At 44.4% G+C, this 25,148-nt stretch overlaps 1 protein-coding gene across 2 annotated transcripts in view; it reads right to left on the bottom strand.

The window, feature by feature from the left end:
- Positions 1-12,855: 12,855 nt before the first annotated feature.
- ARHGAP20 (Rho GTPase activating protein 20) overlaps positions 12,856-25,148 on the bottom strand; it is a 61,586-nt gene continuing 49,293 nt past the window's right edge. For both annotated transcript variants that reach the window (XM_042839237.1, XM_042839236.1), the window contains 6 exons: positions 23,151-23,329; positions 20,123-20,284; positions 18,784-18,893; positions 17,869-18,058; positions 16,974-17,085; positions 12,856-14,912 (listed from right to left, as the gene is read on the bottom strand). In XM_042839237.1, coding sequence (XP_042695171.1) covers positions 13,843-14,912; positions 16,974-17,085; positions 17,869-18,058; positions 18,784-18,893; positions 20,123-20,284; positions 23,151-23,329 — 1,823 coding nt within the window. In that variant the 3' untranslated portion in view covers positions 12,856-13,842. The remainder of the gene's footprint in view (positions 14,913-16,973; positions 17,086-17,868; positions 18,059-18,783; positions 18,894-20,122; positions 20,285-23,150; positions 23,330-25,148) is intronic.

Here is a 25,148-nt window from a genome sequence, read left to right as displayed (position 1 = left end):
CTCCTCTCCTCTCCTCTCCTCTCCTCTCCTCTCCCTATGATCAAGCCAAATGAGTCTCTGAATAACTTGGAGGCTGTTTTGGTGAAATGAAAGCAGACAGAATTAGTGCAAAGGAAAGAACTGTGCATCTGATATCTATAAGCAAAAATCAGTTGGCACTGAGGAAATTTGTACAGAAAAGGTCCACCTCAATATGTGTCAGATTGCTGCTTCTCAACAGCATTTGCTCATAAGGAAAGAACGTGACAATAAATCTAAAATTTGCCCCACGTCAGTGATTTTGTCCCCAGCTGGGTTTTTGTGTTTTTTTGTGGTTTTTGTTTTTTTTTTTTCTTTTTTTGCTTTATTTTGTTTTGTTTGTTGTTGTTGCTTGTTTATTTTTTAATACTGTTTCTGCAACCAGGAATTTACTTGAAGGGGTGATTCAAGGATTGCTCTTAATGTAGAGCAATGAGGTGAGGTGAATGGAAGCCAGTGTTTCCAAGCATGACGTGAGCTGTGTGGCCACCACGGTGACATGTTGCTGTGGAAGGCAAGACTTGTGTCCTGCAGAAAGAAAAAAAATATCTAAAAAAGCTTCTCAGAGATCAAGGCTGAGAGGAAGAAATAATAATTGTTAGCAGACCACCTAGTTGGAAATATGGCCATGTTTATTACAGTGAACCAGCCCTTCCCTCTCTAAAACCTGTTCAGAGCAATGGCTTTACTCCAAACTAACAGTGTTATTCATTTGAAGTGGTTGAGGGAGTAAAAGTAGTTGAAATCTCAGACTATGGAGAAGATACAAATCACAGAATCATAGAACCATAGAATCGTTTGAGCTGGAAGGGGCCCTTAGAGGCCACCTAGTCCACCTCCCAGCCATGAGCAGGGACACCTACGGCTCCATCAGATGCTCAGAGCCCCATCCAGCCTGACCTTGAGTGTCTCCAAGGATGGGGCATCCACTACCTCTCCAGGCAACCTGTGCCAGTGCCTCACCACACTTACTATAAAAAAGTCTTCCTTATTTCCAATCAAAATGTCCCCTCTTTTAGTTTGAACCCATTTCCCCTTGGTCTGTCATAACAGACCTTACTAAAGAGTTTGTTCCCTTCCTTCTTACAGCCCCTTTAGATATTGAAAGACTGCTCTGAGGTGACCTTGGAACCTTCTCCTCTCCAGGCTGAACAGCCCCAGCTCTCAGCCTGTCCTGATAGGAGAGGTGTTCCATCCCTTGCCCATTTCTCTGGCCTTTCTCTGGGTGCACTCCAACAGGTCCACGTCTCTCCTGTACTGAGCACTCCACATCTGGACGCAGTACACCTTTTTCCATGAAAATTTTTTTGGTTGAGCATGACAGTCACCCATGGCTTTTGGTCTTTCAATCATGAAGTTGCAGCTGGCTCTGTATTGGCTAAGTTTGTAGTTGCCCTGGCAAGATCTGTCTCCATTTGGTGTCTGTTGGACATGAGGTATTTAGCTTTTGAGGGTGAGTGGGAGTGCCTGAAAGGCTAGAGAGGCTGTAGATAAAACTGGTAGTTCCAAGGAAAGTTATTTCAAGGTCTGATCTTTCAGCTATTTTGTAATTATCCAACTTTCTTCAAGGTGTTCTCAGAAAGAGAAGGAATCTTATGATCTTAGGTGGGAAGCTATTTCTTCCCCCCCCCTGCATGAGGTACATAAATACTCAGATACAATCATTTTATCATATCAAATTAATGAAATCAGAGTGGGAGGATTAGAGAAATTTTTAATTACCTCTGGCTCTGTATCTAAAGTTTTTTTTCTTTGATGAAGACAAATCTTCTCACCTCCATAGAGCAGCTCCAAGATCACAAGGATTTTCTCTGCTGAGCCCCAGATGGTGCAAAGCCCATGGCTGTGGCCACATCTGATTGCAGCAGTGGAGAGATTGACTCTTAATCTCTCCAGTTCAGAATCCTGGCTTGTTTTAGTGGTCTACATATAAAGAGACCAGTACTGTGCTCCTCTGCTTACAGGGCTGTGTAACCCCTGCTGCCTATGCTGCCCATGGAGGGATGCTGCAGCTCAGGAGTGGTGGGAGGGCACACTGACAGCCTTTGGCATTAAGAACCCATGCAAAGGTACGATGCATTTATCTCTCCAACATTTTCCATTTGGCAGTGTCCACAATGACAATGCAGGATTAGAACTAATCTAGGGAGTCTTTGTGGTTCATTTATTTCCTTGTCATCTCTAGTTCTCTGGTGTTAGTGTATTTTTCTTCTCTTACATTTTTAAGGACCAGCCTGGTACTTCACAACATGTTTATCTGCTGCCTTGGGCTTGCTGTTCCTACCTGTGCCTTATGGTGACTTTATGTCTCACATTTGATGAATGTCTGTGCTCAAAAAATTTAGTAAGTTCCAGTTTTAGCAGTACCTATGCAACAGATGCAATAGTATGTCATAGAATCATAGAACCATTGAATTGTTTGAGTTGGAAGGGACCCTTAAAGGCCATCTAGTCCCCAGCCCCACCAAGAACAGGGACACCTACAGCTCCATCAGGTTGCTCAGAGCCCCATCAAGCCTGACCTGGAGTGTTTCCAGGGATGGGGCATCTGCCACCTCTATGGGCAATGTGTTTCCCCTCTGCTTAATCACTGTCCATTGAATGAAATATGAAGACCCACCCAAATTTACCCATAGTCTCTTTGAAAAATATCCTCTATAAATATGATAGATTTGAGAATGGAAATGTGACATTCACTTTCCAGGGCAAACATCAAACAGCATGTGGGATAAAAAGGGTAATGCATTAATTGTGTTATTTAAGTGTATTTAGCGGATATTCCCTATCAGTAATAATGACATTATTGGGAAGCTTTGTTACAGTGAAAGACGAAAACGGAATTAATGGCTCCTGAAGGCAATTACTCTTAAAATCATAGCTTGTTCCCTGTCTCAGGAGTTCAGAGAGATGAGGGAGATCCTGAACAGGGCCAGAAAAGCTGAACATGAGGAGACGTGATTCTTCCTCCTGAGCCAGGTTTCTACCTGATAAACTCCACCAACCCACCCACTCTTTGCTCTTTTCCCCATGAAATGAGGAGAAGGTCACCCCTGGGCAGCCTGAGGGCTTGCAGGGCACCTACACATGCAGTGGCCACCTCAGTAGTTCAAAGCAGTGCTTACGTGGTCGGTTGTGGCTGCTGCTGCCAAGGGGTGGGTGCAGCCTGCTGCTGGCAAGGAGCCCTTGGGCAGCGTCCGGGATGTGCAATGCACCAAAATTCTCCTGCTTTGCACTGTTGTCCATGGGCCACTTCTGGAGCGATTCTGGCTGCTCTTCAATGCACTTCAAAGATGAAACAGAGGTAACCATGGCTGGAGCCAGTCCTAAATCCAACTCGAAGCAGGATTTTATCTAAATTCCAGCTAAGGACACCAGAATTCCACCTAAATCCTAGAGAATCTGTTACCCATCTGCCTCCTTCCATTCCCTGTGATAGCACCAGTTCAGCTGATGTCTCCCTGCCTGAATCTCAATCTTCTTGTGTCTGAAGTCGGGAGTGGGCAAGCTCTTGCAGCACCCCACTTTGGGTGCTCCTCTCTCACCCCAGCTTTACTGCATTTGCTGCTACCTCTGCAGGTCCCTGGGTGGTCACAAGCGTCCTTTCTCTGCATTGTATCCCTGGGGCTGTTGTGTATTGCAGAGCCTTGCTTTGCAGCACTTCCTGTGGTAAGATTCGCAGTAAAATGTTGCAGCGTGGATAAGAAGAAAATCTGAGGTGACAATGACCAGATGGCCTTCAATCTGAGTTCAAACTGAAAGGGATTAAACCAAAACTGGTGGGTTGCTGTTGGGGCTGGGGGAGAATCACCATCCCACCGTGCTCTCTGCACTGCTGAGTGGCATCCTCAGATGTTAATGATCACAGGAGCAATTTTGGACGCAGAGAGCCCTGCAGCCACCCTGAGAGAGGAAAACGTGCTCTTGGCTTAATGAGGAGATGGACTGAAAGCACTGCACTGCAGCTTGCACGTTAGCCTACAGCAGGGAGGGATAAAGCCAGAGATTTGCCTGGTTAATCCTCTACCCAAAGCCAGTGCGAGAAGGAATGATAAAATGAAAGGATGTGAGAAATACCAATAAATTGGATTGATGTGATTAGTCAAATACACATTGTAGAATTGTTTGAAGCTCTCCCTGGAATTATCTTCTCTTAGAAGAAGACCTAAGGCAATTGCAAAGGCTGGCAGGCAATGAATAAGCAGCACATCCCCTCTGCTGGCTGCCTGCTGGCACGGCTGCACCCCATCACTGCTTCCCTTCCCCATTGGAGCATAATCATAGAATCATAGAATCACAGAATCATTTGAGTTGGAAGAGACCCCTAAGGGCCGCGTAGTCCAACTCCCCTGCCATGAACTGGGGCACCACAGCTCCACCAGGTGTTCAGAGCCTCACCCAGACTGACCTTGAGTGTCTCCAGGGAAGGGGCATCCACCACCTCTCTGGGCAAGCCTGGATGGGGATCTTCTGGAACACGTGCCCTGTGCCCATATCCAGCATGCTGCTCAACACGGGACCTGGTGCTCAGAACCTTGCTGTGGATAGGAGCCTGCTGGGAGACAACAGGCTGCAGAAAAAGTGGGAGGACCTAAATGCACACATGTGCTGGTTACTCCTGGCACTGAGCACCTCCAGGGATGGGGCACCCACAGCAATCTGGGTAGCTGTGCCACCGCTTCACTGCCTTCTGAGTAAAGAATTTGCTCCCAACATCTAACCTAAACCTCACCTTATTTAACATAAAGCCATTCTTCCTTATTCTGTCACTATCTCCCTGTGTAAAAAGGCAGCCCCCCTCCTGCTTGTAAGCCCCCGTCAAGTACTGGAAGTCCTGGGCTCCAGGCAGGGAGATAGACCTCTTTCCTTCCTGGGCAGCTGTCTCTGCAGTGACACATAGCACCCAATATCCCTGTGTCCTGCCCTTTGCCAGAGGTACATCTCCCAGTTGAGGGCAGGCTGGTTCATGTGGCACTGGGTAACAGCTGATGGCTCTGTTGCAAAGCCTTGGAAATTACTCAGCGAGCAGAAAAGTTGAAGAAAATCATGTGGAATCAAATGGGACATTTAATTCAACGTTCAAATATTTCATGTTTGATTTTTTTTTTTTGTTTTTTAAGTATGCAATAAAACTGTTGTAAGATTTGACATAGAATTCCATTTCACTTTTTTTTTCTTCCAAAGCATCAGAAGAAAATGTGAACTTTTGTGATTAGGGGGAAGAGGGCCTTCAGTGTTTTTTAAACTGAAATGATGAAGTAAAATAAATGTGCACTTGTAAAGTGTTTCAATTTAACTTTAAAATATGTTAAAGTTAACAAATCTTCACAAATCTTCAACCACTTTTGTTTGCAACCCATATATCACCTGCAGAGAGCGTGGTGTGCAGACAAGCTGTGCAACCACCGAACAGCAGCCCCATGCCTCCCGTTTTGCTTGCAAAGAGCTGCTCCTCAGTCTCTACTGCAGCAATAGTAACAATTGCCAATACTGCCAAGCATCTGCATTTCTGGTTTTGCTAAAGCTTGGCATTTCAGATCAGATACTTCAGAGAGCTAATCAGCATGCAGACTCATTAAATGCTAGGAAATGTGGAAGGTAGATGGGGCATCCAAGCTGTTAGCCCATTTCCCAAAGGCAAATGCGTCTCTGCCTCTTTCAGCTTTACCCAGAGCAACTCAAATCCTCAGGGCTGCTCAGGGAACCCCTCTATACTATTGACCTCTTCTTGTGCTGGGGATCTGTGAGCTGTGGCAGTGAGGCTGTGGGGCAGTGGCACATCTCCTCCTTGCCATTCCAGCCCATATCTGCTGAGAGAAAGGAAACCCGAGGGAAGGGATGGTAGTTCTGTGCTCTCATTCTCCTATTACTCTTTCTCACAACGTACAGAATTGGCTGTGGCTTCGTGTGGAGGATAATTAATGATAGTAAATAATATTTCCTTGTGCTAGGAGTGAATAGTGCCCTCTGTTTGGACATCTCATTGTGACAGTGCTCTGTATTTAATTCAGCTTCACAGCAGAGGCGCACTGAATTATTCATGGCAAGCAAATGATCTGAAGAATGCAGCCTTTTTTTTCCTGTTGGCCAACTCCATCGGCTTCCTCTGCTGCTCTTTCCTGCATACAGCAGCATCCCTTCAGCAGTTTGTGCAGCCAACACACAACACGGGGCTTTTGTTAGTTGTGAGCACGTGTGCTTGTGCTGGGGGTGGCAGGAGGAGGGTAACGGCCTCTGTGTCCTGCTGAGGGGGAAATGGCAAAAAGCGATGCTGAACGTGCTCCTCATCTGTGCATACATGGAACACACACGTAGGTATACCCAGCCTTGTGCACACTGGGGATCAGAGTGTGTGGTGCTGTGTGGAGCCAGGAGTTGGACTGATCTTTATGAGGCCTTCTGACTCAGGGCATTGTATGATTCTGTGATTTCACATGTGCTCCAGGTAAGACTCACAGTAAGCCTACAAAGAAGAGATGCAGATGGCACCCTCTTGGGCTGGTTTTGGCGTGAGGTCCCATGTTATTTACCAAATGCTTACCATGTTACTCATCCAATCTGCATCTGGACAAATATAAACCTCTCCTACAGAGCTTCAGCTCATAGAAGACTTTTGAAGGGCAGAAAGGAGGGAGGCAGAGCAGGTGCCATCTCCAGCCCTAAGTCTGCAGGGTGGCTCTTCCTCCATGGCCAGTCCCAGCACCGGGTGGGTGTGTGGGTTTCCCTGTCCTCGTGCTCCTGGATCCCACCACTGGAAGGAGTTGTCACTCTGAGGTATTTGGTTGAAAGCTTTGATTCCATTACGATTTGTAATGTGTCTGGCTGTGAAGCACCCAGGTTGAGCGGCACTGGGCAGCCTCTCAAGAACACCTCCCATGGGGTCTTCCAGAGCTGAACTCAATATGGAAGTTCCTTCTCCAGCAGCCTGAACACAGGGCACATGGCAACACATTACTGCGTCTCTGGTTTAAGTTTCATGGAAAATGAATGAAAGTTGGGATTTTTCCAGGCTTCTCACACAACACTTCTGTTTGCTGCTTTTTTGTTGTTGTTTCGTTTGTTTGTTTCTTCTAACGAATAAGGTCACCTTTGTAAGAAGGTCTTGTTTTTCTTTAAAAAAAAAAGCATTCGAAGTGTATTTTTCCTTTGGAAGTATGTGAGCTGACAGAAAAAGAAATCTTAGATGTGTGTTTCTGTCAGCTCCTTGTAATCAATAACACCTATCTAAAAGAAAAAGCTGAAATCAGGCATCAGCAAGGGAACAGGCTGAGCTTGTAATATTTGGGCTGACCTATTTTGTACACATTTGTTGGGAGGAAAATATAACAGCAATCCAGGTTTCTGCCTCCAGCTTGATGCATTACCTTGGGTTGGTTGGATGCTCAGACCAATGTCCCTCAAGCATTTTGTGAGGACAGCAGTCAGATGCATTGACTGGGATCCTGGCTTCACTGCCATCGTGGGGACATGATGCTTGGGAGATGGCATGAGCTGAGGACATGATGCTCAAAAAATGGTTAGAATCAAGTTTCATCATCCTGAGAATGAGTGTCCTAAACCTGCCCTGAGCACCCTGTAATATGCCCACGTATGATGTGAAATCGCAGGGAGCATCTCTGTTGGCAGGCAAGGCCCAGTCCTGCGCAGGGCACCTTCCAGCCCTGCTGCAGGCTGCCCATCTCCTGGCTCAATGCGTGGCACAGAATTGTTGCAATAAACCCCTCTCTTTTGGCTCTGTTACGTTTCAGGGCCTTATTCTGGGATGGCCATGGAAGAAAACCAGATTTGGGAGTGTTCAGTTCTGTATGCAAGCCTACAAAGTCCAAGTAGAACGCTGAGCACATTCATACGTGGGCTGTATGAACGCTATAAATATTTTGGGAAGTCGGGCCCAGCTAACAACTCGCTTCACAAGGGCACCTGTTGTGCCCCCACGTTGTGTGGATCTCCCACCCATGTGATGGAGAGGGGTTTTGTTCACAGACCTGTGGCTTTGACATCCCGTTTGAAGGTGAGAAAAGTGAAGAATTTACATAGTAAACATTCTTGGCAAAAGTTGGAGCCTCCAGTCTCTGTGTGATAAACTAATTATTGTGCTGCCGAGTTTACACACATCAGACAAGCATACTGGAAACTCATATCCCAAGGTAAAAAAAATGCAAAAAATTCACACTTTGGCTTTGCCAAATGGTTTGTTGGACAAATTCTTCATTTTTAAAATCTAGACAGAACACACAAGTACTGAGTGCTTTTTCTTAGTACTTACCACAATGAAAAAATATTTGCTAAGTCTATTTTGTAAAACAGATAGATCTCTGCAATAGAAATTAAAATTGAGAACAGAAACTTGATAGGGAGCAATTTTTCCAGGAACGCAGGAACATCTGGTATGGTTTCTAATTTATTTAGAAAATAGGCACATGGGCTTTTGCCAAGTGAGGAATTTAAGCACATAGATGACATTATTGCACTTCCCTGGGACTATTTATACTTTAAGCCAATCCCAAGGCCAGGCATGCTGCTGAGGTTCACTTTGCAGATCCTTAATGCAATGAAACTGTGAGGGGTCTGGAGCACAAGGCTTACGGGGAGCAGCTGAGGGAGCTGGGATTGTTCAGTCTGGAGAAGAGGAGGCTCAGGGAAGATCTTACTGCTCTCTGTCTGAAAGAAGGTTGTGGTGAGGTTGGGATCAACCTCTTCTTGCACGTAACTATGATAAGACGAGAGGGAATGGCCTTAAGTTGCACCAGGGAGGTTCAGGTTGGATATTAGGAAAAATTTATACTCAGTAAGAGATGTGAGGCAGTGGCACAGGCTGCTCAGGGAGGTGCTGCAGTCATTTTCTTCGAGGTGTCCAAGGAACGTGGAGATGTGTCACTGAGGGATGTGGTCAGGGACGGGATGATGGCTGGACGGATAATCCTAGAGGCCTTTTCCAGCCTTAATGATTCGGTGGTTCTACAGAGAAGTACAACATCATTTGGATGCTCACCCTTGGAACCATTTCTTGTGGGCAATGAAAATTCATCAGAGTTTGCATAGATCTTAGAAATAATTAGAGAAAAATTTACAGACCTGGTTTTCCCTCTGCACATTTATGCAAATATTTAGTAGGGAGACAGCTGTGCCACAGAAGTACTCAGATGGGCATGAGCAATGAAGTGCATCCTTCACTGCTCTGATCCACAGAGACCCATTTCTGCTGGAAAAGGACACTGAGGCCTGGACGTCCTTGGCTGCCTGCTCACCTTAGAACTCTCAGAGTCAAAAACTCTAGTTTTCAGGACAGTGGTGTCAGACATTCATTTTAATAGCAGCTGTGCCAGCAAAGCACCCAACCACTACCTTCCTTTATCCTCCTGCCATGCCAAGCTGCCTCGCTCAGCTCTGCAACAGGAACAGCTCATGTCAGTGCCTTCAAGGGTATTTCAGTGAAGTCGGTTTGTCCAAGTGCAATATTTTCAGTTAGTCACTTGCCTTAGCAAAGGAGGAGGAAAAGCATGAGGAGTTGAGCCTTCCTTCCCCTGTAACATCAGAATTACAGCTGCCTTACAGAGCATATTTGCAGCAGTTTGACGGAAATAGTTTGTGACAAGAGAATCAAGTGCAAAGAAATAATTTCTGCATTGAAAACACCTCTCTTACAATAGGGTCACCAAATGGCCAAATTCTGAAATATTCAACTTAATGTGGCTGGCAGTAGCTACCAGACTGCTTGTCCTCGAGGAACTGCTGACATTTCTAGAGAAGCCATTAAGAAATCCAGACAAAATAAGGCCTGGAGCAAACCTACTGTTAAGAAAAAAACACTATGAAGTGAATTGTACATATTTATAAAGCACAAGTGCTGCCCAGAACCTTTAGGCTCTGTGTGACAGCCGCATCCTAACAGAAATATTCAGCACCTTTAACCAACTGCATTCCCTTGTGGACACTGGTGGGTCAAGAAGTTTATCCCCACAGTGGCCTCCATACAGAGATGTTGTCAGCTCAGGGAGCAAGGGAAGCCTTTTGTGAAGGAGAGGAAGTTGTCTGGGATCCCTGAGCACTCACTCAGGTCTCTGTCAGCCAGCAGACGTCATGGGAAAGGCCCAAGTGTGCTCCAGTTAGATCCTCCTCCAGGGGATTCCTCTGGCCTCGTGAGCACATCAGGCCACTCAGTAGTGTCACTGAGGTCATCTCCCTACTGTACTGTGCTGTGCAGAGTCCTGGATGCGCGTGTTACATGCTGAAGCAAAATGTATGTCTTAGGCATACAATCCTGATATAAAGACAACCTGAAGGCTGGGTGTAAGACACAGCTTTTGCTGGTTTCGTAAAAACGTTTTAGATTCTAAGAATCAGCAGGACTGTCTGTTCCAAAAAAGCTTGATTTAGGTGTCCAAGCCAGTGAACTTTTGCTAAATTCCCCCAGTCCTGATGAATAGCAGTGAAGCTGGTTTATGACTATCTTTCCTTCAGACACGGGCGATGTAGAATTGCAAACCCCTTGAGGGTTTGGACCAGAGGTCAGGAGGTTGGACCAGAGACATCCTGAGGTCCCTTCCATCCTGAATAATCTTGTGCTGCTATGTTTTTAGGGATGAAAATCAGGCTTCAGAGGACAGAAAACAGAACAACCATCTTTGTGTACATATTGCTCTGTCCTTCTCTAGGGGATGGGAGGTTTGGATTGAGCACTAGAAAGAATTTCTTCTTGGAGAGAGTAAAAGCATTTTTGGAGAGCTAAAGCATTGGAATAGGCTGTGCAGAGCAGTCACCATTCATGGAGGCATTTATGAGACGTGGTTGTGGCACTAAGGGACACAGCTTAGTGATGGGACTGAGTAGGTCAGGCTGATGGTTGGACTTGGTGATCTGGAAGACCTTTTCCAACCTAGATTTTATTATGGCTCTGTGATTGTAAGACAAATGGAAACAGGGAACAGAGGAGGCAGGTAAGTGCCAAATGTCACAGAGCACACTGGGAGCAAAGCTGGAAATGAAACGTAGGCCATCAAATCCAAAAAGTACGGGGCAAAAGTACGTCTCCAGAACAAGGAAAAAGTTGGAGCAACAGGTGTTAGCAGAAGCCTGGTGGTCAGAAGCATGGCTAAAGGACAGCTTCACTCTGAAGGTCACTTCCCTTTTAGTATTTCCCAGATTATTAAAATATTATTTCCTGTCTCAGCTCCCTGGGATGCTCAGGGGAAAGCAACAGAGGCCCCTGGTACATGGATGTTGGCTCCCCAGCAGCAGCACACCTGGAGTCATCACATACTGAAGTCCTCAAGGTCACATCCAACACTGTGAAAAGGCTCAGTACAATTTATTTTAGAACTTAATAGCATTTATTTTCTTTAGTGGGCAGCACAGACAGTGATTTTCTCCATTAGTGCTCATTTTAGTGATTGTCACAGAATGAGCCCTGTGCAGCAGCAGGGTGTATGTCTTTCAAGACAGAAGCGTGTATTAAATTGTGCTGGGTCTACATCCAGCTTGTTCACCATATGTTTAAATTTGAAAGCACTCTAACATTAGCTACAGCTCAAAAGCAGACACATAATTTGTTTCACATTGAAGCACTCTTGGATATACTTTAACTTCAGCCTAGCAGAGATAAATGACTTGCTGGAAGATACCATTTCTAGGACAGAACATTTATATTGTAGAGACTAGAGATTTTTCTAAAGCTTTATTATTCTTGCAATGAATCAGCATTTGCTCCTTGATGTAATCTTGGCAGTGTGGCTGTGTGCTTTCTGCTATTTTGAAAAGAAACGCGGAGTAGCTGTTTTATTTCAAAATAACATCTTTTTTTTTGTTGTTTTGTTTTGAAGGAGGTGCACATGCAGAGCTATTAGAGGACAGGTCTCAAAATACACACAAAGGGTTTTTACCTTTGGAAGGTGACTATTACAGACCAGATCCTGCATTTTCATTAGAATAGCTAAATATGAAAAATGTGAAAAAGAGAATTTGTAGTGAAGTATTTGAGCTTGTAAACATGCTGGTATAGCAGCAAGTGCACGGTATTTTATTGCATTACGAGGTTGTCTACAAACACCTCTCTGTTCACTGATAGAACCACGTGCAGGATTACAGACCCAACCAGCAAGTCTTCGATTCTGTATCTTTAGGTAAGGTTATTTCTAACTTTGTTAACACCCACCCCAAATCCGCTGGACATCATCCATTCTGCCTGACACAGAGCTAGCAATCTTCCTAACTGATAACAGCTGGAAACGGCTTATAGCGCTGGGCAGTGTTTGCATTTTTTCAGGAGTGCTGAGCAATTGGGGAGCACAAGTAGCTTCACCAGAGCGTAGTTGAACAGAATAAGATCTGAAACTCCAGGATTGGCCAGTACAAACTGGATGGGCGAGGGCTTTTGAGAACGGAAAGCTAATGAACGAACGTACGCAATTTCAGAAGCGCTGCATGCATGCACACATGGCCAGATGCGTTTTCTTTAACCTTGTCACTCCTTCCTGCCTTCGTAATCCTGCTGATGTTAAATAAGAGATAACTGCTCCTCTCCTTCCTTTCTCTCTGCCCTAATATCTATCACCTGAAGGTATCTCTGCACCTTGGCAGGAGTGTCCCATTAGCAGAAAACACTTTTTTTTTCCCAGAGGAAGAACGAAAGGGTAGGAATTCTTGTTTGAATCGTATGAAAACTGACAAAAGTTAACAGCATGACAGCATGCACTTTGACTGATGCCACCCAAAGAGGAGGAATAATGTTGCTGTCCTTTCCTGGACAACATCAACAGTAGCATCACTGGGACTTTTGCTTTGGCGATAGCTTGCAGAAGTAGAAATAACCACCTAAAAACATTGCAAAGAATGTAAACTGAATGGACGACATAACAAATAATATTTAATATATAGCATTGAATGCATACACATCAGTACCAGTGCTGTAACAACAAAACAGAACTCATAAAATTAGCAGCAGTTTTTGCAAGTACAAAAATACACATTTTTTCAGAACATATATAATAGCAAAATTTATCAGGATATATTATACAAACTCGAAGCATTTAGATAATGCAGTACTTTTAATATATTATACGATGTTTTAGGTGCTGCATAATAAAATTACATGTGTTCTGCTTGCAATAATACATAATGCCATTTACAGCGATGTTAAGAAACAACTCACAACTTAAACATGAACAGAACAGCCAACGAAGCACAATAAATGACTGAACACACGGAGTTGGGAGGTGTTAGTTACAAGCTTCAGCATTTACCTTTACATATTTCTGAGCTTATTTCTTCTCTTTCCTTTGCAGCATGAAAGAAATAACTACACCTATCGAACGTACCCCAGAAACACACAGAAAACAATACTTATTCCTTGACATACGAAAGTCATACCTATCTGTTTCAGAACAGTAGTATAATACCACAGTTAGGGGATCTACACTGACTTTGCACGCTACGTCAAAGCACACACGACTGAGACTCACATGGGCAAGGCTCAACACACGAGTGGTCACGAGGAGTCCCAGCAGGCGCCCTGCTGCCCATGGGGCTCTGAGAGCAGGGTGCTTTCTTACTTAGAGCTTGGGACCTTGTCTGATTTTCAGGAGTTTCTGTTTGCTTGCTTTCAGCAATTGGGATTATTCTTACAACATTCTTTTGCAAAGCTTTACATAGGAACGTTAACGGTTTCCTGGAAAAAGAAAACCCGTGAGTTCAGGGACTGCTCAATTGAATCTGAGCAGCCTGGATATTGAACTTAAAATGAACACACATTAACACCGAAGGCATTTTCTTTATGGTGTTTATTTTAAGTGTTAAGATTCCTCTGCAAAAAAAAAGCTTTGGTCAGTCTCTTCAAACTTTGGATTGCTGCAATCCTTTCCTAGACCTCCTCTTTGATCTCAGATCATGAAGTCTGTCTCTTCCTGCGACTTTCAGAGGCAATGGCTGAATGTCAGGCTTAACCAGATAGCTGTCGATTCCTTCAGTAAGTTTCAGAGGTGCCAGCCTGCTGTTGGGCTCCAGCAAGCTCCCCTCAGCCAGCGCCTCGGTAGGCTGTGGAGATGGGGGCACCATACTGGGTGCAATCAAATAGTCATCAGGAGGCTCAGCAGCAGTCTCTTCATGTTTCTTTACTGGCTGAAAAGTGCTGATATCAAAAGGGGAGGAGGTTTCAGTTGGGGTAAACACAGATTGATCTGAAAATTGAGAGAAAGCACTGTCCAGGGAGCTCATTGATGACAGAGACGGAGATGTCCCTGGAGAAGAGAGGCTAGAAGAGCTAAATCCTGAGCAAATATTTAATCCTTCTGGTGTTGGAGGCAGAAGGCAATGGGACAAGTCCTTCTTTTCAACATTTTGGTTTGTGTTGTCACTTTTACCAACACTAATCCCTATGATCAAGCTCTGATTGATAAGTTTTTGTCCTTCCACTTGCAATGACCGAAGCTGATGGAGATAGTCTTCATCTTCGTAAGAGAGGACAACGTCACAGCTGGCTTTGCGCGCTGCCTTCTTGTGACCATCACCAGTGTGGGCAAAAGTAGGGGCGAGGAGACCGATGGCAGGCTCTGAGGAGCGCCTGTGTCTCCTTAAGGTTTTGAGGACACCTGAGGTAGTTGCGGAAGTGAAGCCCAATGCGCTGGAGAGAGAGCAGAGAGGCTCCTTCTCTGAATTTTCTTGCGATGAAAACTTATGGTGAACATCAACAGAAATTGTCAACTGTTTTGATTTGGTTTTATTTTGGATTTCATCCACCTCAGTCTGCTCTGAATCGCCGTCACTCAGGGTGAAGACGGACTCCCTGCTCCTGTTATCCTGATCTCGGTTCTTGATCCAGTCACTGGAAGAGGAGTCGGCTTCATCGTTCGCCTCGTTTTCCAGGCTGTCATAGGAAGAGTCGTTCAGATGGAGGGAGGCCACATCTGCAAGGACAAACCAGGTGGTAGCATGTCAGTGACCGAACCACCCTGCTTACGTGCAGCTGCATTTATTTTTGCAAGTATCCCTTAATTTTAGGAACATTTGCCATTTATTAAAGTCTCTTAAAACAGAAATATCAGTAATTTCAGAAAAAAATACTGTCTAAAAAACCTTGAAATTAGAGGTAAGTTGCAGGTCAGCTAAGAAACACAGAGTAATGGGACAAATACGATTTCTTTGTGTTTTGGTATTGTTTTTTGTTTTTGTTTTGTTTTGTTTTTATGTGAAGACTTCACTAGTAAAAAAATCCAGCTCTGAACAATACTTCATATGTAGAATATTAAATCAGAAAAATACTGAATGTTTCTTTTTGTTACCGAACAGTGAAAACATCATTTAACCTTACATTCTCTCTTCTATACAACTGAAGAAAACAGGACATACTTCATTCAACTAAGCCCTGCACACACGTACCCTGTTCTGTAGACATGATAATTGGAATTACATTAATCTCTTTTGCTCCAGGCTATGCTAAGCTGACTTATCTCACATTTGCAGCAGACTGAGTTCAGGTATGGGTAGTTACTATGCCCCAATGCCTGCTGGAAAACCTCCTCAGACACATTAACCTACCATGGATCTGACAACTCACAGCACAGCATCACAGGATGGCTGAGGCCGGTAGGGAGTTCTGGGTCCACCGGCTGCCCTTCTCCAGCAGGGACACCCAGAGCAGGGAGCCCAGGGCCATGTCCAGGCAGCTTTGGAAGATCTCCAAGGAGGAGACCCCACAGCCTTTGGGCAGCCTGTGCCAGTGCTCCATCACTCCATCAGCTGGTGCTCAAAGAGAACCCCCTGTGCTTCAGTTTGTGTCCACTGCCTCTTTGTCTTGGTACTGAACAGAGCCTGGCTCAGTCCTCTTTGCACCCTCCCTTCAGTTTTCTTTGGACACTGATGGGATCCCCCTGGGCCTCCCCTTCCCCAGGCTGAGCAGTCCCAGCTCTCTCAGCCTCTCCTTACAGGAGAGATGCTCCAGACCCTGCATCATCTTGTTGTCCTTCTGTTGCACTGAGCCCATGATTCTCAGGTACTGGAAGGACCGGAAATGGACCCAGCACTCCAGATGTGGTCTCAATGATGCTGATTAGAGGGGAAAGATCACCTCCCTTTGCCTGTTGGTGATACTTTGCCTAATGAAGCCAAGATCATCATCAGTCTTCTCAGCAAAAAGGGCATACTGATGACCCAAGTTCATGGTTCTTTTTTTTGGGTAGGAGGACAGGTCAAATTTCATCAAATTCCACTGGAGGTCGTGCATGAGGATTTTTGGATATCACCAGAGTCAGACTGGCATGCCAGGACAAGTGCCATTACCTCTTTCAGTGTAGGCCTGTTGTACCAAAATCTATTTTGCAGAAATGCAGCTTTGCAAATCATTTAAGGAGGGACCTGAGCCTCAATGATCTGAGAGGTAAAGTGAGAAAAAGAATGATATTCTGGAACATGCTGCATATCAGCCAATTACCCTGCTGGACATTTTCAGTCCCCGCTTCCATGACTTTTCTGTGCTAGAAGTAAAATCTGTCTGTTGCATTAAACATCTGGAGAGCTCTCTTTTTTGATAATAAACAATGCTTTCAGCCCTAATATAATGGAGTGAGAACTGTATGATAACTTGTTGATGTACTGATGTACTGACTTTCTGATGTACTGAGAAGACACTGTGAAGGATGCAAATTCAATATCTGAGATGAAATCTTTTCACTGTCTCCCTCCCTCCTTCTTTCTTTCCTTCCCCCCCACCTCCCTCTCAATTCTCCTTCCCCTTTTTTCAACACAGTGGCTCAAATGAATGGAATAGGAGCAAGGAATTCTTAGGGAAAGCTGTTTGTGGTGTGGTTTAGTTCTGTGGTAAGTTGGATCACTATCACCAATACTTTGGGAAAGGAAAAGACAACAGCAGTATATGGGAACACCATGTGAAGACGGAACAGCCTTCTTCCATGGACTATGATTGATCTTTGTTTGGTTGGGATTAGCTAACAGGATCAAAACTTCATTACCTGAGCCACTTTCTCTCTTGCATGTCATCAGGATTTCTCCAAAGAGGGAGTTAATCTCCTCTCCAAAAATCTTGCAGCAATTCTCAGTGAGGAACTGCACCAGACTGGAAATCTGCAACAAAGCAACAGAGGAGAGATGTCCTGTCACATCCTGCATTATTACATTCAGGGCAAATTCATCTTACAGAGGAGGAACACAAACAAGCTACTCATCCATGAAGTGTTTAAAATAGTCTAAATGGAGAGGCTCACCTCAGAAAACCTTGACAGACCATCCCTTGGCAGCCCAGCCCTGAGTTCTTGCCATGAGCCATCCCTGTGCTCTCTCAGATGTGCTGAGCCAGGGCCTCCAAGGTGATGAGGGAGAGACAGGGAGAGCAAAGTGACATCTCCTGAACATGACCCTGCCTTGTCTGTTGTATCTTATTGCTAGAGTTGTTTTTACCCAGTGTTTCCCACATCACACCAAATTCCACCTTCTTCAGCATAAGAGTAGCTGGTAGATGGCATTCATCCCATTATCTCCTTCCCTGACACCTTCTGCAGTCCTCTCTCCCATCTACATTTCTTTGACCCTTGACTGGGGTCCACATACTACCAAGACAGGTAGTCTTAGTGCATATATCTTTTTCATTTTTACTCTGTCCTGTTTAAGGACAACTGGGGATCTTTTTGATGACAGAAGTCCTCTGCTAATGCACTGTGTATTTCTTTATGATGTCTCTCCCCTTTTCTCAGGCAGATAATAATAATGGATTTATGAATGTTTCTGGGGTGCTGATAAGAGGATGAGAACCGATCTGAAGAGGTACCACCTATTCTCACCTTTGTAACCAATGGACTATTTGTACAGGAATATGGTTATCTGTGTTTGCTACATTGTGGTGTCTCCTACCTTTCTTGTGAATTCACTTTCTATATCAGGAGTTGAGGAAGCAGGAGGCCAGAGCAGGCTGGGCGCAATGCAGATGGCAAGATTAAATGCATTCATCTGGTTCTCTTCAGATCGCATTTCTATACCATGTAGCACTCCAAAGATGTAGCGTAGGAGAACAACATTGGCTCTGGGGAGTTGCTCTATTAACCTGAAAGCATGTACAAATGTTATTCTTCAAATTACTGACTAGAAAAAGTAAAAACCTTGAAGATAACTCTGTATTTCACCTTAGTTGCTTGACAGTTCACTGTTCACTTCACAGTTCAGTTGTCACTACCCGCCATCCAGTTGCCATAGCTATGTATGTATGTGAATATGCACCAGGTTCACTGGTGTACAAAGCCCTGTTCCCCATAACATAAACTTTGCCCCCTTTCTGCTTGGTATCATCTGCAGTGTGGAGGCTTCCCTTGTCAATGAGCTCCAGTGTTTCATTTACAATTCCATCTTCAAAACAGTCACTAACATTAGAGTTGAACGTGGGGGAAAATATGAGGAACTGATTTTTGCTTCTCTTCCCCCTCCATTTTCCCTGTGGATAACTCTGGCTTTGGTATGAGGCAGAAATCCAGGTCTTGGACAGCAAGTTTATAAATATTATAAATGTTTCCCATGAAGGTATGTTTCAATTATTTGTCAGTATCCACAAAAGGCAGAAATGTATGACAAAAGACAGTCAGAAATTTGCCCCATATAGGCTCTTCCTTAAATACATATGTAAGTTTAAATGCTCTGTATTTTAGCATTTATTTAGATTTGTGGATTTTTTAATTGCAGGTTTTGAGTGGAATGTTTGGGATTCTGCATTCCGGGATATCATTTAACAGGAGGAGAATATAAGTATTATACAGTACAGAATATAAGTAACTCTACCTTTGGATGCTTTTTATCTTCTCTTCGTTATTTCCATGATCCATCACAGAGACCCACTTATCACAAAGCTGGGATGTCAAAATGCTGCCTGGGATGTTGCGAAGAAAATCCTTATCCAGAGAAAAGAAGAATAAAATGTGAACAGCTGTTCCAGAGGGGGGGAGGAAATAGGAAGAAGCAATGCAGATACAAGAGGATGATTCAGTGGGATAGCACTGACTGACAAGCATCTTGATCCACACAGCAACCAAAACCAGCAGAAAACCACCTCAGATAAAGAAGCACTTTGGATTATGCTAAAATGGATTTTTTTTCCTGATCTGTCCTCACTCTTTCTTATCAACAGAGGTATCTGGATGCTTCATGTGCTGTTGATGAACTGAAAAAAACCCTGCAGTGGGTCCAGTTATTTTGATATTGTATATCTGCATTTACTTATCACTTGAATTCATCCATAGCCCCTGTTTGTTCCCCTCAGCTGACAACTTCTTTCAACACCACCAGACCATAAGCACTCCCTGCCCACCTTCCTCTGGGCTCAGTCCTCTGTGGTAAAGGAGTATTTACCCTGGTCAGGGTTAGTCTTCCAGCTCCTGTCTCCTCAAATAGTGGCAGATAAACTACTGCAGCTTGGGAAGAAACCCAAATTCCTGCTTCCTAAATCCCAAATCCCAGCTTCCCCAACAAGTTAAGTTAAGGGAAGCTCTGGTTTGTACGAATAACACATTCGCTCTTAATGTGATGCTGTCCCCCAGCCTCTTTAAAATGCCCATCCTAAACCATCAGCAGCAATGCAATGGTATCTTAGCCATGAAAACCTCTCATGTGACAGTAAGAGAAATGCTTGTTTTGTTATACTTCTGTTATGCCTTTTTTTTTTTTTTTTGTCCAAAGCAGTGTTTGCTTAAGAATAAAGACTATTATTTCTTTTAAGCTAAAAACCACACACGAATGGACATACTACAATAAAATGTGAAGACAGACATGCTCCTTGTAGCTGATATTTTACTGAAGGCTTGTGATGCTTTCTGCACAAACAACATTGCTTTTAACATAGAAGTTTTTAGGAGATAATCCATGACAAAATGAACTGAGATTTTTTTGGGCAACACTATACACTAGCAATGGTCTGAATAAAGAAACAAGACTGCAAATCTGCCTTTTTGGCATTTAACTGACTTTCAGGTGAGGCTAAGAGAATTATGTGAATATATCAGTCCACTCTTCTTAATTCAGCCTACCAAGGCCTCTCCACCCGTGGCGAAAAACCCCACTTGTTTGTGCCTAAGATCTGCACTGCTCTCAACTGATAAGGGAGAAAGGAACATTCTTCACGTACCTTAAACAAAGATGCTGTCACAAATATGGATTCGCATGCTAGGTCCACTTCAGCGCCTGAATCAAGCTTCTCCTTGAGCTCTTTGCAGGTTTTCGCACTCCCAGAGCGTCTGAAAATACCCTCAGTGGAAGGGCCTTCTTGGTACAAGAGAGAAAGCATGTCCTAAACAAAATTAAAAGGCAGAGAGGGTTTCTCAGAAATATGTTTTACCACTGAAATGTGGTTTTACCGCTTTGGTCACAGGCAAAAACCTGTGAGTCCTCAGAAAGCTTACACACAGGTCAGGGCTCACCTCCAGACAATTTGCACAGCAAAGCTATGGCCCGGGGTGCTGATTTTGGTAAACATCCCTTCAGAAGCACAGTGCCGCCACTGCTGAGCACTGACCTCGTGCACAATCTCCTCCAGCACCTGGGCAACTTTTAGCCAAGTCATTGACACAGATAAACACCATGGCATGGGAGAAGGCTACCGTCTACCTAATGCAGAGCTCTGCATTTTATTCTCTGCAGGAAGATAAAAAACCCTTCCTGCTCACCAGCACTTTCAATCTCATCACTGATCAGAAATGAAGATTTCTGTTCCAACTGACACCCTCATGTCTGTAGAAAAGGAGATTTCATCTGCTTGGAAAGTGATTGTTTATATGTACCCACAAGTCTCCACCAGATCAGAGCTGGATTTTGCCCCTTCTTGGACTTGGGAGCACAACAGCACTCTGCAAGCAGCTCAGGACTGCTGGTTAGACCAGCTGCAAGGCTGGACTTGGCTGCTGATTCCTTTGGGCTGTCTCTCTGATGTGCCCATGATCACCTTTCCAAAGATTTGCTCTGAGAAAGAGAGGTAATGGCTTCAAGTTGCACAGGAGGACTTTCAGTTGGGATGTTAGGAAAAAATTCTTCTCAGGAAGAGTGGTGAGGCAGTGGCACAGGCTGCCCAGGGAGGTGGTGAAGGCACCGTCCCTGGAGGAGTTCCAGAAACGTGTGGATGTGGCACTGAGTGATGTGCTTAGTGGGCACGGTGGGGATGGGTTGACAGTCAGACTGGATGATTTTAGTGGTCTTTTCCAACCTTAATGATTCTGTGGTTCTACAATTCTAAGCAATGTGGGAGTTGTCGCGTTTATCGCTTCTGAGGGAAAACACATGCACAGTCTCTAACTATGTGCAAACACATGCTGGTCTGAGGACTGGGTTATCAAAAGGAATGATGAGAAAAGGTACACGAGGAGAGAGCCTGACATCACAAAACCAAGTCACTCTAGCAGTAATGACTAAGCAGAGGCTTCTGGCTTCTTTCAGAGTCTGGCCCTGGCACACATTAATACAGATATCACTAATGGAAGCTGTATTTGTAATCTTTTAATCTTTACTTTCTTAATGTTTCTTTCTCACTCCTGTAGAAGCGGAAAGTGATGTGTGTGCAACAGGAGCACCTCTCCAGGCAGCAGGACTCATGTCACCATTTACATTTATTTTACAGGGATTTACAGCTCTGCTGACAAAACACCAGTCTCACTGCATAAACACCTTTAAATTATTTTTGGAATAAAATAGCCACAAGATCAAAGTTGGAAAAAATGTAGTAAATCCAAAAGATTACACAAAGGGAGCTAATGGTGTAAGATAATTCAGTGAGGCAATGGCTAACAGAGAGCCATTCAGCTGTGAAAGCAAGTTTGGAGCTTTGCAGCAAAGATATCAAACACGCCTGCAGCATTCATTCCTAATATCTTCCTTCTCTTGCAGATAAATCCCACACAGTATCTCAGATGCAATTTTCCATTCTCCAGAGATGCTGCATGAAATCAAAAGCCAGTTATATTTTGTGGCATAAACACAGCGTTATAAGATTCAAACCACAAAGTCTACCAAGCTCTGATTCTACACTTAGTAACTCTGCACTTTCTTCAGATGCAATTTTCCTAATTGTTATGTGTTGCAGAAATTTCCAAAACGCAGCTTTGGCTCCCCTGTCAAAGGGAGAGAAAGAGAGAGACCAGGTCCTCACAGGGTTCACCTCTAAAGGGCTTATTTAAACTACGATAAAAATTTACACTGTCCCCTCAAAAGAAAATACCAAACCCACGCTCTCAAAAGACCTGAGAAGTCCTGGTGTGATTCACTGCTCAGGAAATGATAAAGCAGCACATCAAGCACAAGCTTTGGAGACAAACACATCTGTTACTGTAAACTGATGTAACCCCATTGATTTCACATTGTTCCAGCTGGAAGTCAGTCTGCTGAAACAAAGGGCCCAATCCTGCACCGTTCATGGTGGGAACTGCTCCCTCCCTTTGGCAAACATTTCAATTGCTGTACCAACAACAGGGCAGTTCTAAGGATACCTTCCTGACCCAAAATCGTAGAACCATAGAATCATTAGGGTTGTAAAAGACCACTAATATCATTCAATCCAAACATCAGCCCATCACTGCCATACCACTAACCACGTCCCTCAGTGCCACATCTCCACATCTCTTGAACCCCTCCAGACTGCACCATCTCCCCAGGCAGCCTGTGCCACTGCCTCACCACTCCTCCTGAGAAAAAATGAGGACTCAGAGTGCTTGTCTGCCCTAGGGTGCCTCCAAGAAAGGCTCTAAAATGGTTTGAGGGCAGGTAGCATTTCTGTACAAGCATGGGCTGCCTATGCTGGACAGCAGATATCACCTGCTAGGGGCTGGGAATTCTACAGAAACCTTAGGAGTAATTTGAAAAGTATGCATGAATACGGTGTTTATTTGCACTGCATAAGTGAGGATTTGGGAACCAGCCTTACAACATGGGCTACAGAGAAGCAACAGCCCAGAGCAGTCACATGCTTCTCAAGCTGTCTGGCATTAACCAGGCCTCACCACAGCATATGTTAAAAACCAAAGTTTTTGTTGGGAACCATAAATGAGGTTTCCTGCTGTTTTCTCTGCTTGAGTAATTGCAGCGTCCCATTTCCACAGCATCCCCGTGTTCTCATTGGCTGCACAAAGAAATTCCACTGCTGTAAGAGCCAGCCCTGTGCCTGGACTCACCAGGAGAGGCTTGGGCAGGTTGTCATCCTCGCAGATGGCTGTTAGCAGCAGGCCAAAGAGCTTCCCAGGGGCAGCTGATGTCGAGGAGAGGGGCGCATTATCCAAGTGGGTGCCTGGACCACGCCAGAAAGCCCAATTTATGATGGATCTTTTCCTTTTAAATGACTTCTGGCTCAAGTCTGGGAAAAGAGAGAGGTGTTTATTAGAAGAAATGCATTTCAATTCTAATTCCAGTATTTGTTTTGCAGTGGTTGCTATGGTATCAAAGGAAAAAATGTCATGAACTCAACCAACATCCTGGCATCCGGCTCGGCCTAATCCACCATGTGCATACCTGTGTGTGTGACTGCAGCCCAACCACGCTCTCCGGAGGATCACCAAGAGCCACTGCATGGCCTGACCACTGCCCCAGCACCTCCGCCCGAGGACTTTGCATGTGGTTGGCCTGTGCTCAGGGCCTCATCTCCCATTTGCAGGTGTGAAACCACAGACCTTCTTTGGGAAAACTGCATACATGAACACCACTGGACTCCCCTGGCGGACCATCTGGAGGTACCCTACTTCTCCCAGCACTGTGATGAGCTTCTGCTGTTGTGGAGGGCAGAGGGTAGAATTAATGCTTGCAGAAGTACAGACTGCAACATAATACTATAATATGAGATTTGTCTCTCCTATACTTTACTATGTGTGTTTTTTAGCCCAAACAGTGATTTTTTGCTATACATCATTCCAATCTGGAAGATCATGCTCCCTTAGGGAATGGGCGGAAGGCTTTTCATTAGAGATTTACAGGATGAAAAGTTACAGTTTAACTCAAAATGTGAACATACACATGCTAAAGCCTGATGAAAAATTCCTTTCATAAAAAAATAATGAGGATATACATTTTAAGCCCAAAGCTCCATGAAATATAAGCTTGGCAGTGTCTATAGCTTTACTTGACACATCGTGTTTTGGGAGAACGTAAGCACAACTCTCAAAACAATAATTTTTCTTTAAGATGAGCAGGATATTTGCACATGACTATGGCTTGGTCCACTTGGAGCTCTGGACACACAATCACAAATACAGTTTGGTAGGTTTTTTTTCTGATAGCTTTATATATCTCAGCAAGTAAAAATGAAGGAGAGATTCTATTTTGGAGGAAAAAAGAAGTAGCAGAAATGACAGAAAAAGAGTCTTAAAATAAGGAACTTTTCTCAGCCTCTCAACTCTTGAAAGCCACGGCCCAAATGGGTGATGTGAGCAACGAGTAACTGTGATTAAATGTAGCTCTCCTGGAACAGGAGGCAAAGCTTAATTGGTGTTCTTCAGCACAACAGGACAGAAACCAACACGCAATGCCACGCAGCAAAATGCCACCTCACTTACAAAATCAACACAATGAGCAACAGAACTCATTTGTTTCCCATTCCTATTTCAAAAGGGGAGAAGTGTCGGTGTAAAGAGCAAATGGGAAGAGGAAGATGTAGACTTTCTCTTCTTGAACCTGTGTAGAGCTACATTTGGTGTACAGCTTGCTCCCAGCCAAGACAGATGCAAGTTATTACTCTGTGGAAGACACAGCTCCCATATGGAGACACCAGAGTGCACCCCAGGGCCTGCTATGGTGGGTTATTCTAGCCCAGAATCAGAATAAAAGCAACACCACGTTGGCTGCAGACCTTGCTCGGAGCTCACAACAGCAGCCATCTGCCTAGGGATCAGCTGGGCTCATATCTTACATACAGGGAATTCAGTCTCTTCACTGGCAGCATCTCAGCCGCACAAGTGCTCATTTCCTCTTCTCACAGACTAATCAGGAACTTCCAAAGAAAACCTCAGATTAGCTTAGAAACACAGCGTCCTTCCTGACCAAATCCTTTCGAACAGCTTTCAAAGACCTCCTTTCTGTATTGAGACTAACTCACTGGAAATTTGCTCTCTCTTTTACCAGACGATTAAATAACAATTTGGATGACAGACGAGTCACTGACAGCAGTCAGTTCTTTCAAGTCA

This window comes from Centrocercus urophasianus, unplaced genomic scaffold, assembly GCF_019232065.1.
Source record: "Centrocercus urophasianus isolate 14NV4802_14NV808 unplaced genomic scaffold, USGS_Curo_1.0 seq_9, whole genome shotgun sequence".
In the NCBI taxonomy this organism is placed as follows: Eukaryota; Metazoa; Chordata; class Aves; order Galliformes; family Phasianidae; genus Centrocercus; species Centrocercus urophasianus.
This window is presented reverse-complemented; position numbering and strand designations above follow the sequence as displayed.